Source organism: Triturus cristatus, chromosome 4_2 (assembly GCF_964204655.1).
Source record: "Triturus cristatus chromosome 4_2, aTriCri1.1, whole genome shotgun sequence".
NCBI lineage: Eukaryota > Metazoa > Chordata > Amphibia > Caudata > Salamandridae > Triturus > Triturus cristatus.
Window position 1 is genome coordinate 703,147,786 of NC_140586.1, and position 13,380 is coordinate 703,161,165.

General features: G+C 47.1%; 1 protein-coding gene across 15 annotated transcripts in view; it reads right to left on the minus strand.

The window, feature by feature from the left end:
* Window positions 1-13,380, minus strand: part of ACOT11 (acyl-CoA thioesterase 11) — a 749,239-nt gene that overhangs the window by 39,443 nt on the left and 696,416 nt on the right. For all 15 annotated transcript variants that reach the window (XM_085602549.1, XM_085602548.1, XM_085602556.1 and 12 more), the window contains one exon: window positions 12,174-12,305. In XM_085602549.1, the coding sequence (XP_085458675.1) occupies window positions 12,174-12,305 (132 nt within the window). The remainder of the gene's footprint in view (window positions 1-12,173; window positions 12,306-13,380) is intronic.

A 13,380-nucleotide genomic window follows, 5' to 3' on the forward strand; every position in this document is an offset into this window, starting at 1 on the left:
TTTGTCAGCTTTCCTTGCGGCTTGCAGGATGGCCTCCTTCGTTTCAAAGGAGTGTAGTTTGGCCAGGATATATAATGGGTGGCTTCCCCACTCTATGCACTCTTTCTATTTTGACCTAAACTGTGGCTATGCCCAGAGTTTCAGTGAACAGACCCGTTACAAATGCTTCTTGATCCGGCCTCTCCACACCCTCCTCCAGGTTACTGATCCGATGTTGTCACTTCAAGATCGGTTTTCCACGTCTTAATTTTTTATCAGGGCCGATTGAAGTTGCACCTGTAGAGAGTGCGTAGTGGCATTGATCTGGTCTGTGCATTGCTCCAGTTCTAAGGTTTTTGACTCCAGTTCTACCACTATGCTCCCCACTGAATCAACATCTTGCCGGATTGCCACTAACTTTTCATGGTGTATATATCAGTCTTGAGCTCCTCCCGCAATTCTCTTTTAAAATCGCACAGAGAGGTGAGAAGATCCTCTTTGGTGAGGGCCATCGGGTCTTCCACTTCCGCCGTCTGACGGTCATTACCCGTGTCAGTAGGGCCGAAATAGTTGGATACCCTATTGTTTCTTTGGCGGCACAGACAGATTCTCCACCACAACTACCACCGGATTAAGCGACCTTAATGGGGCCTACCATCGGCAGTGGCACTATTGGGATTATTGTAGGTGCAGGCCTTCTGATGTGGTTTCCACTGGTCCCCAGACTGTCTCTTATGATTCTGCCATTGTCCCTCAGCCTCTAGATCCTGATCTCGATATGCGGACCCCACCCTGGCGGTTTCTTCAGAGTGCTCACTCTGTCTGGATTTCGTTCTCAACCCTGGTCGGGCGGTCATTGGGTTTGTGGCGTCTGCCCCAAGCCACCATGTAAGGGTCAGGCACCAGGGTTATTGACTGTGTCCAAGTTCTCCCACTTGTCTTCAGGGCTGATGGCCTACAGGATCTCCCACTTTTGGCTGAATTGGACTTCTCCTAGGAGTATTCGGCTACCCGGATCCACTTTGTTTCACTCACCGCCTCTCGTCGGGTCTCTCAGACACCATCTTAGGGTCAGGCACGGCTCTGGTACCATCAAAGCAGTCCCATTCTGTTGCCAGGGCCGCTTCGCCTCCTCAGGATAACTCTGCGTTATGCTGCTGGGCCGTGCTTGAGGAGACACTGCCAGTGGTGGCTCCTTGACGCTGGCCTCTTGTGCGCCGTCTGCTGACTTTGGTACCGACCGGGGGAACCGCTGCAGTGGGGTATTTTTTCCAGAGTCTCGGGTTACCCCCTTCTGCCGGTGCTCCTCGACAGAGTTCTCACAGTTCCCAGACTATTATTGCACACATCGGGTATCTTCACACACACCGTATGCAGTAGGCCCCAGCTCTATCCGCCCTCATCCAGGGTTGCACGGGCCCCAGGAATCGCCAAAATCAGCCTGAGTGCTTCTGGGACTCTGTTTGCCGATGAGTAGCTGGTGTTCATGTCCCTTTCCCCACAATTTTGTATCGGTGGCAGCGGAGCTGCCGTGGATCACGCCCACACGCCCACCTTGGCTGGCCACGCCCCCCAGAAGTTTTCCTTTTGAACTGACTTCAGCTCCATGGTGTTTTACGAACGTATTACACACAATCTATTGGAGTCCTTTAACACCGCCCTTATCAAAGCATTGGACGCCACAGTCCATTATAAATATAACTGCTCCTTCAAACATCGTTCCGCGGCTCCTTGGTTCTCTGCTGAGCTAAAACAAGAAAAATCAAGGTGTAAGAACTTAAGGAGAGGCTGGCGCCGAAACAAATTGCCTCAAGATAAAGATTTCAATAAACAAGCTTTGTCTCGTTACCATCACAATATTAAACTTGCAAGGCGTGCCTATCATTGAGCAAATCGAACAGGCGGGTAACTCCCCTAAAGTTCTTTTTAATATTGTTCAGGATTTTATCACCCCCGGGGCATGTGCCCAGGTCGGCCCTGTATCCCAGGAATTCTGTGATTCACTGGACAATTTTTTCCAGGAAACAATTTCTCTTATCTATACAAAACTCGACTGCCCTTCTTGGCCTGGAGAAGAGGCTGTTAGTTCGAACAAGGCATAGCATAAGGAGACTCCCTATACTTTGGCCAGCTTGACTCCCTTAACTCTGGAGGCAATCTGTAGCTCCCTGAGGACAGCCAAATCTGGCACCCCCTCAGGACATCTGCCCACCTAAAATAATGGCCCAATGGCCGACTATCTTGTTGAATGGTCCTAAAGATCTTTAACTGTTCGGTGCTCACCAGCTCCATTCCTTCTGAGTGGAAGTTGGCCTATGTTCGTCCTATCCTAAAGAAACCCTCGTTGGACCATCAATCTTTGGCTAATTATCGGCCCATATCCTGGTTACCTCTTCTGGGTAAATTGCTTGAAAACCTAATTCAAAAGCAACTAGTTACCTACCTTAAAACCAACCACATGCATGCGTCCTACCAATCTGGCTTTCGACCTGGCCAGAGTACGGAAACAGCGCGTCTGGCCGTGACCGACTCCTTGCGCCGGGGGCTGGACGCGGGTAACTCAGTAATGCTTGTGCCGCTAGATCTCTCAGCAGCCTTTGACACAGTCTCTCAAGAGGCTTGTGAATAGGCTGTGGAAGATTGGCATTCAGGGCCTCGCATTAAAATGGCTCCAGCACTACTTGGAAGAGAGACATCAAACTGTCATCTTGGTCCCTCATTCCTCCCGTAAGACAATCCTGGACAAGGGCATCCCGCAGGGTTCCTGCCTGAGCCCCAACTTGTTCAATATCTATATGACTCCCCTTGCCTGGATTGCCGAGTGTTTCGGCTTTGAAATCATTTCATATGCGGATGACACCGAGCTGATGTTCACTTTTGACCAGGACCCGCTGGCAGCAAAGAATCGTTTCTCCTTGGGCATGCTAGCCATTTCTGAGTGGATGAACAGAAATTATCTCCAATTAAACACTGACAAAACAGATATTATGCTGTTTGGGAAAGAAGCCCCCATCTGGGCAAGCGATTGGTGGCCTCACCCACTGGGCGTCCCCCTGTGCCTAAACAAGCCGTAAAAAACCTGGGTATGAAATTTGACCAAGCCCTCTCAACGAAAGAGCACATTTTGAGCACCTCGGGAGTGAGCTATTAAAACATGTACCTTTTGCACAGAATTTTCCCCTACCTTCCTACCTCGGCCCGTAAGACTCTGGCACAAGGCTTGGTTATAAGTAGACTGGACTACGGCAACGCCCTTCTGGTGGATGTTAATAAGACCCTTGTAGCTAAACTTCAAGTAGTCCAAGACACTGCGGCCAGGCTGGTTCTCAATCTGGCACATCTTCAGCACCGTTGCTGAGAGAGCTGCACTGGCTCCCAGTGAAGAAAGGGTCCTGTTTCAAAATCTGTTGTCTCACCTATAACGCCCTTAATGGGAAAGGCCCGTTGTATCTGCAACAAAAAATCAAAACTTATACCCCAGAACGCCTCTTGAGATCCTGTGATAAAGCTTTATTATGCAACCCTAGCTTCCGTCTGGCACGTAGTGGGGGAAAGGCTTTTTCGTATCTTGCTCCCCACTACTGGAACAATCTCCCACTCTATGTCTGCACTTGCTCAAACTACTGCACATTTAGGAAACTTCTCAAAGCCTATCTATTCTAACTCTTTCTCCTCTGTTTTGATCCTTGGTTCGCACAGCGCCAAAACGTCTCCGTGTGAGTTGAGCACTATCTTAAATATTTTTAACATAACATAACAGTGGCATCTTGGTTACGAGCAAGGAAAGTCAGACTGGTGATTTATTTAGATGACACTTTGATTATGGCAAAGGGCAAAGGAACTCTCATCACCCCCATCAGTTTTGCAGTAGATCTGCTACAGTCCCTGGGATTTGTGGTAAATATAAAAAAAAAGTAATGTCTGGTACCAAGTCAGGGGACTTAATTTCTTGGTTTTTTGGTGAATACAGTCTGAGCCAAAATGAGTTTGACAGGGGAGAAACTGAAGAGATGGAGGAAAGAGTTGAAGTGATTTTTTGGCAATGGAGGAGGTATCTTTGAGGATATTGACAAGAATTGTAGATGTATTGCCTTCAGATATTCAGGCAGTCTTTCCAGTCCATTAAATGTTTGGGCACTTTAGAGACTAAAGATGATGTACTTGAGTCGGGAATGGAAGATAGTTTTGGATCGGGAGTCTAGAGTGGGGCTAGAATGGTGGATTCTGAATGTGGAAACATTGAAGGGCAGGGCAATTTTTGGGGAGGAGTCAGAGATGGTGGTAGAATCATGTGCAAATTTACAAAGATGGGGTGTGAAATGTGGAAAGTTGTGTGCGGGTGGTCAATAGAAATATCACAAGAGGAATTTACATATCAATTGTCTAGAGTTGTTAGCGGATTTGCTTGCAGTATGTTATTTTACTCAGGAGAGACGGAGGTGTAATGTTAAGAATGGACACTGTCAGAGGTGAGATATGTGAACAAGATGGGGGCCCATGTTTGAAGTGTTTAGCAGAAATGGCAAAGAACTTCTGGGAATATTGCTTGAACAAAGGAATTTCTGTAGTGGTGAAACATATTCCTGGAGAAAGCAATGGTGTAGCAGATTGGTTTTCAAGGAATTTTAAGGATTCGAGAAATTGGAGACTGGACAGGGATGTGTTTCTAAATATACAGAGCTTTTTGGGGTCCTTTCGGTGTGAATCTGTTTGTAAACAGATTGACTTGTCTGATAGGGAGATTTTTCAGTCGGAGACCGGAGGCATGGGGAGTGGATGCATACTTAGATGATTGGATGAGATTTGCCCCCTGCTTTTTCCTTCGTTTGTGATGTTGTTGAGGTTATTGGAACATGTTCGCAGGAACAAGGAGACCGTGGTTGTGATAACACCGATTTGGAGGTCACAGGCTTGGTTTCCGTTCATGATGGAAATGGCAGTGGACTTCCCAATATGTCTTCCGAAGTTCGAGAGTTTGATTCTAGATCCTCAAGGGCAGATACATAGTTTAATGGCAAGAAATTAGCTATTTGTGATGGCAAGGAAGATTTCAGGAGATAATGGGAAAAGCCTGGACTTTCGGCGAACGCTTGCAGACCTATATCTGAAACCTGGGCACCAGGAATTAGGAAAGTATATAGACTGGCTTGAAGAAAATGGGATTGTTGGTATTTTCAAGGATGTTTTGATTCAGTTTCAACAAATGTGGTAAACGGCAGTGAATTATCTGACAGAGCTATTCGAGTTGGGATTGTCGCACATATTGGTAACTGTGTACAGGTCTGCTATTGTTTTGGTTAACTGAGTGTCATTTACTCTACTATCCCCTCTACTACGATGTGTCAGTTACTCTATTATCCTCCCTACTATGAAGGGAATTACAGGTTGTGTGTAGTAAGGTGTCTGAAGGAGTATGAGAGAATGACTGAGTCTGGGAAGGTGCAGTTGTTGATATCTTATAAGCCTTCACATAATACAGTTTCTTCAGTGACTTTGGCACGATGACTGAAGGAAGCTGGAGTGGATGCAAGTACATTTGGAGCTTATTCAGTCAGGGGAGTTTCTGCATCAAAAGCATTGGTGTTGGGTGAAGGATATCTGGAGGGCTGCAGGTTGGTCTAATAAGAGAATGTTTTGGAGTTGTCACTTTAAACCTGAAGAGAGCGCACTTGATAAACGTTTGGAGGGTCTTGACATTAAATGAAGATTTGTCACAGCCTTTTGAGCAGAAATCTTAATTTCATTTAAGACACGGAGGCTAAGATTATCCCAACGCTTTTAAGTAACCCGCCCTGATAAGAAATGTTTTTGGACTACGGAATAATGGGATCAATGATATGAAGATGATTCTGAAGGTAGATTAATATCTGGATGTTTGTTTACCAAAAGAAGTTAAAAAAGATGAAAATGATTTTCAAAGTTTTTCTTGTTCGCAGTATTTCAAAGAAGGAAGAGGGTTTCAATGTATTTTACAGTCTTCTGGAATGTTTAAAGAGTTCTAAATTCTTGTAATTGTTGCTGCTGTGAGTGGAGCAATAAAAGGAGATTGCATATTCTTAGTCAACCTGTCTTTAATAAAATCAACGTTTTCTGCTCACCAGGCTGTGCAAAATCTACATTTGTCTTTAAGCATTGGAATGTTTGTTGAGACTCCCCCACAGTCTTGGGGGAGTCTCCGCACTCGGGGTGGAATCTGCACGACCCTTGACCTTGATTCAGGTTGGTCGCTCCCCCCACGCCGCACAGCACCACCTGTGTGCACGTGTCCCCCTGCTCTCTGCCACAGCCGTAGGCTCTCTGCCTGAGTTGTGTTATTTGTACTTGTCATTCATTGATTGAGTGGTGCTATTTTGTACTTGTTACTCGCGGAATGTTGTTTCCTATTGCCCCCTTGGTCTCTGTGTCCCCTTGCCTTCAGTGCCCCCCACTTTGCCCCTGCTGGTGCCCTTTTTACTTCTTTCTTGCCCCCGTTTTCCTGGCCAGTTTTTTTCCCGCCGCTGCGTCCCCACCCCCGGATTGCCCATTCGTTCTCCCGCTCCCGCCTCCCAGCTGCTCCTCCCTCCCACCTCCCCTTATATGGAGGCCGCTGCGTGGGCACGCCGCTGGCGCGCCGAAGGCAAGCCCGTCTGTGCCCGTCCGCGCCTGGACCGTGCCCTTTGCCAGTCCCACTGGTCCCCGCGAACCCCACACCAATCGCCACCACTATGCCGCCAGCACCCTCCACACACTCGACACCGGCCGACCGCACACCTGCTTCCTGGCTGCCCTGAAGCACACCAAAGGACCCTTCACCAGCCTCCGAGCTGCCAAACTGCCCACCGCGACAGGATGCAACCATCTCAGATCCATACTACTGAACACCCGCTCCACAAGCAAACACGCCGTCTAACTCTGGGACCTACTCGACACATCCTCCCCCGACGTCGCCTTCCTGACAGAAACCTGGATGAACGCCTCCTCAGCACCCGACATCGCCATAGCCATCACGGACAGCTACAAGATCACCCGCAGGGACCGCACCAATGGAGTAGGAGGTAGAATCGCCATCATCCACAAGAACACCCTCAGGGTCTCGACCAGCACCAACACCACCCTCAGCACCGCCGAACACCTGCACTTCCAGATCCACACTGATCCCAACACCACCCTCGGAGGAACTCTCGTCTACAGACCCCGGAACCCGGCCTCAGTTCAGCGACTCCATCGCCGACTTAGTCAGCACGCACGCCCTCGTCTCCACAGACTACATCCTCCTTGGAGAGCTGAACTTCCACCTCGAGAACAACAATGACACTAACTCCACCACCCTGATTGACAACCTCACCAACCTCGGACTCAGACAGCTCGTCACAACACCCAACCACCCACTCCACCGGCCACACGCTTGACCCCATCTTCTCCGCAAGCTCCCACGTCACATTCAGCCACACCACTGAACTCCACTGGACCGACCATCGCTGCATCCACTTCACCTTCCAGAAACCCACCACGAACCACCGCACCCAACAGATCCCCCGCTGCAGCTAGAGCAAAATCACCGAAGACCAGCTCAACACCACCCTAGCCCGAAGCCCACCCGCCGACCCCACTGACCCAAACACCACCGCCCGCAACCTCAGACGTTGGATCGACGACTGCGCCAACACTCTCGCCCGTTCAAGAAACCCTCCAACAGACGCACTAACAAGAAAGCCAGCTGGTTCACCATGGACCTCCAAGCAAACATGCCAAAAACTAGAGAAGAAATGGCACCGCGTAGACACACCGGATAGTTACGCAGCCCACAAGAACGCCATCCGCAGACACCATCACCTCATCAGATCCGCCAAAAGGGCCTCCTTCAAGGATCACCTCGATAACGCGCACAACAGCAAAGAGCTCTTCAACATCGTGAAGGAACTCTCCAATCACAGCTCCAACACCACCGACATCCCACCATCGCAAGAACTGTGCGACTCCCTTGCCACCTTCTTTCATCGCAAGATCACAGACATCCACAACAGCTTCAACAACCTAACCGCCCCGACAGCCATCAACACCTCAGACCCCACGGCAACCACCCACATCGATCCCCTGCTCACTTGGACCAACATAAATAACGACGACACCATCAAAAGCATGAAAACCATCCACTCCGGCTCCCCGCCAGACCCATGCCCACACCACATCTTCAACAAAGCTAGCGCCACCATCGCACCCCATCTCCGCAAGGCCATCAATATCTCCTTCGAGACCACGACCTTCCCGGAGAACTTGAAGCACGCCTTACTCAAGAAACCAAAGGCGGATCCGAGGGACCTTAAGAACTTCCGGCCCATCTCCCTGCTCCCGTTCCCAGCGAAGGTCATCGAGAAGACCGTCAACAGACAGCTGACCCGCTACCTTGAGAAGAACATCCTGGACCCGTCCCAGTCCCGGTTCCGCAGCAGCCACAGTACCGAAACTGCCCTCATCGCCGCCACCAATGACATCAGGGCCCTGCTGGATAACGGCAAAACCGTGGCCCTCATCCTCCTGGACCTATCAGCCGCCTTCGACACGGTCTGCCACCGCACCCTATCCACACACCTCCACAACGCAGGGATCCGAGACAAGGCTTTGGAATGGACCACCTCCTTCCTCTCCGGCAGAATCCAGAGCGTCCGTCTCCCCCCTTTCCGTTCCGAAGCCTCCAAGATCATCTGCGGCGTACCCCAAGGATCATCCCTTAGCACGACATTGTTCAACGTCTACATGGCACTACTCACCCACGTCGCCCGACTGCACGACCTCAACATCATCTCTTATGCCGACGACACACAACTGATCCTCTCCCTCACCAAGGACCCCCTCACCGCCAAAACCAACCTCCACGAAGGAATGAAAGCAGTCGACGAGTGGATGAAGAACAGCCGTCTGAAACTGAACTCTGACAAGGCGGAGGTCCTCATCCTCGGCTCCACCCCCTCAGCCTGGGAGGACTCCTGGTGGCCGACCGCACTGGGAGCAGCACCGACACCCACCGACCATGCACGCATCCTGGGGTTTATCCTCGACTTAACACTCTCTATGGCCAAGCAAGTCAACACCGTCTCGTCCTCCTGCTTCAACACCCTCCGCATAGCCGCAAGATCTACAGGTGGATCCCCCACCGAAACAAGAAGAACGGTTACCCAGGCCCTTGTCAGCAGCAGGCTGGACTATGGAAACGCCCTCTATGCAAGAGCCTCGGCCAAACTCCTGAAACGTCTACAACGCATACAGAACGCCTCTGCACGCCTGATCCTCGACATCCCTCGCCACAGCCACATCACACCCCACCTGAGAGACCTGCACTGGCTTCCCGTCAAAAAGAGGATCACCTTCAAGCTCCTCACCCACGCACACAAAGCACTCCACAACTCCGGACCAGCATACCTCAGACAACTCACCTTCTACACCCCGAACTGCCAGCTCCGCTCCTCCGACCTCGCCATTGTCCCCCCGCATCCGAAGAGCGACCACCGGCGGCAGATCGTTCTCCCACCTCGCCGCCAAGACCTGGAACACCCTCCCTATCCTCCTTTGGCAGACCGAGGACCTTCAGGAGGCTACTCAAGACCTGGCTATTCGAGCAGTAGCACCACCCCGCCTCCCCCCCAGCGCCTTGAGACCCTCACGGGTGAGTAGTTCACTCTACAAATGTTCTGCTTGATTGCACAATTAGATTTTCCATTGTGCAGATTCCACCTGAGTGTGGAGACTTCCTCACAATTGCGGGGCCTCCGTCAGGAATGCAGAGGCTCTTTGTGAATCAGGCTTTAAGTGTTTACTACGGTGCAGAGCTGTCATACTTCACAACAGTGCAGCCACCGGAGGCCTCTCTTGTGGCATGCCAAGAACAGATCCTTCATTAGGGTGTGGCAGAGGAGACATAATTGTGGGACTCACTTGTGGAGATCAGATAATCTGGATCATTGTCTTAACTAAAATGAGGTTAGTATAGCAGATCTCCATTTCAACCTCAGTGAAAATGAAGTTTTAACATTTCTGCGGAGAATAGATTTGGACCAGAAGAGCTTATTAATGTTTAACTACATGTCGGTTGAGAGATTGATTTTGGCACACGAGTTTGACCTCGGCCACCAACAATGCATCAGTAAGTGACAAATCAACTGTAACACCTTTGAAAATATCATTTCAATTGGTGGTTGGCAGTTTACCCAATTCTTTGGACAATGAGATTCATAGGCTTGTCATTTTAATTAAATAAAATATATTTTAACTTTATTGTAGAAACGACAATCCTGAAATTAAATCGCATACTATTTTAAACTAGTCTCTTAATTTTCTTCTTTTTCCTTTCAGCCTGGGGAATGACTTGCATTTAACTGCATTTATATGCAATCAATGTATATTTGGCACACTACCAGAAGGAATAAAAAAAGATGCGTCTTAAGCCTTCACTTTGCAAATGTTTTACGCTTCCTCCAATTGAAAACTGGCCTTGCTGCATCCTCCGGAAGTAAAACAAAACCAACTAAAGCAGGCAGCAGCTGGCTTAAACAGATGGAATCGTTCATAAAGAGTTCCTAGGCAACTACTTGGTCATAAACTTGGCAGATTCAACCCACAATGATAACACTAGACTCAAAGTACCAGTGTAAATTTGTGAAAAGTCACTTTTATTTAGTACAAAACTATGGTAAAAATAGATACAAAATTCTTGAATTCATGGGGTTCAATTTCAATCAACACTGAACATAGATAAAGAATAATGAAACACAATATCTTACAATAGAATGCAACATCATATGTACAGACAGATCACAAAAGAGATAAAAACAATACAATTAGTGGAATGGAGGAACACAGTACTGGTCAATAAAATGATGCAATGTTGGTACTTCAATGTGTTTCGAGCGTTTCGGAAAACATTTCACCTTCATCAGGAAAATCACACTGAAAGTTAGGTGCTCTAAAGGTCAGGGTAAATATACTTCCAGGCAAAATGCTTGAGTGCGTCCAACAGTGCCAGAAAAGCGAATGTCTTATTGATGAGATGAATGACCCAACAGAATAGGTTTTTATAGACGCCTGGTCCAATAGGATAGCAGCAAGCACTGGGACATGATCTACAGACTTTAGAATGTATGTTTATGTGGCGTTGTAGTTGGAACATCGTACGAGAACAGTCTAGTGCGATTTATATTCTGTAAAATCTTTTTTATAAGAGAAGAGTCAGGAGAGTCTTCAAATTGGCATCAACATATGGAAATGCCCATGGGGTAAGTGCCTCAACGAGTGCGTGAATACGTGAACGATATTTCTGACGTCTAGTGTCATCATTGTGGGTTGACGGTCTGCCTTGTTTATGACCAAGTAGTTGCCTATGAACTCTTTATGAACGATTGTATTTTCCCTGTCCTAGGAATGTTGGTTAGTAACAGGGGGTCCTTATATTTACATTAAACAGATGGAATCACAGTCACATGAGTCTTGCTTAAAAGATCAAATCTATTACAAGTCGCTCCTAAACTGGAGTAAGAAATTGTAGGGCCAGATTAACATTAAATCTGCATGGCGAGACCGCACATTATTTGCAAGTCATTTTTTAAAACATTTGCCAGAGCCAATTTGGCAATAACGTTTGCTAAATTGAGACCCCAGTAGTATTCATAGCCTACCGGTTCCTTATAAAAATAGTAGACAAACTAGCCCTAACCAAACACCTGTACAGAACCAAATATTTATCAACTTGCCAAGAGCCTACCTATCCAAAAAAGGAGGAATTTTTAAGAATGCTCAAGGATACGCATGAATAAACATGCAATACAATGGGCAAGGCACATGAAAGAAAACGAGGGAATACTGGTTGAACTTTAAAGAACTACAAAGTATCACAATGAGAGTCTCAATACGGGTAATAGTGTAACAGATAATACATGTGACAAACGAGTGACACGTCTATACACATGTCTTGCAACCATGAAAAGCCAATATATTAAACATATCAGATGACTCTAGAAGCAGAAGCAAGCTTAACCACCTGGAGGTGACAAACAAGACACAATGAATTACTTGTGACACACCTGCACGAACCTGTGTGCCCAAAAACTGCACTTACCATGCAGTTTTTTAGGCAAGTGAATGATTTATGTAAACTCACAATACGTACCCAATTGCCAAACCAAAGTATCTTCCACAACAACAGCTAATCGTTTCAGTGTACTTACCCAACATCACAGGGAGTTCTTCTCGATGCCAAAATAATAAAGTCGGTGAGTTTGTTGTCCTTGCTGCGGGCGGGAGTGATCACATGGTAGATCATATCATCGTCATCCACTTGCTGTAGCAGTTCACATTTTCTGAAAAACAGCAAAATGCAAATCTTTTTATTTGAAATGTTGGTTTCCAGAGAATTCTGTAGTAGGATGACTATTACGATTCTGTGTATCACAACACAAGAATGTATGCCACCCAAAGGTCGATACAGAATGCATCTGTTACACAAATAGTGCAGCCCATCATTCAGAACTGGTCCAGAGTTGGGGTGGGCATTGACACAACAAAGGAATCCGTATACTCGAATGGCATTGGCATATGGTCATTATTTCACCCGCAACTTCACATTCTAAACACCTGGGAGAAGATTGCCAAGAATAAAAATGTCACGGCTCTGGTATAACAATTGAGGCTATGTTTCAGGTAAGCAGGTTAGGAAGAAAATTGAGGCTCAATTGTGTATCTACAATATAAATTGCATTATAATGATGATAGCTACTTATAGTTCGTAAAAATGTACCCGACAAGCTGTCCCGGCACTAAGAATTGTGAGAGCCACTGAGAATGAAATTCCACATATATGCGTTATTAATTGATAAGATACTCATTTTTTTATTTCCTTTTTAGAATATTGAAGCTCACAAAAGCCTTAACATAATTGCACATTTTCTAGTCACACTGCCATTTTGTTATCCTGTTAATACACATTGCACATTTTAGCTGGACTGTCCTAGTAAGCACTGCCTCGTTCAGAAATTGACAAAATTAATGACGATTGGAGAAGATAGTAGAATTAGCCTTCATTCGAGAAACTTGCAAGAATCTTACAAGGTCTTCTAGCATTCTTCCCATAAGAAATGCCTGGCACCTGCTCATTAGTGTCTCTGTGTAGATTTATGTCTGTCACGTGTTCCTGCTTCCATTTATTTACATTGGCAAAGTGTATAAATGTAGCACCAAAATGTATGGATTGTAGCACCACAGTCTCTAAGTGTCTAGAGGGGGAAGCTCTTGTCCACTGATTTGGCATTTTACCATCGCTTATTTTAAGGCTTGATGTTTATCTATGCATTAAACATGTGTTCGACCTCTATGTGCTATTCCACGTGTCTGTTTTCTTTTACACTATATAGCCCATAGCCTACCACAACGTTAGAG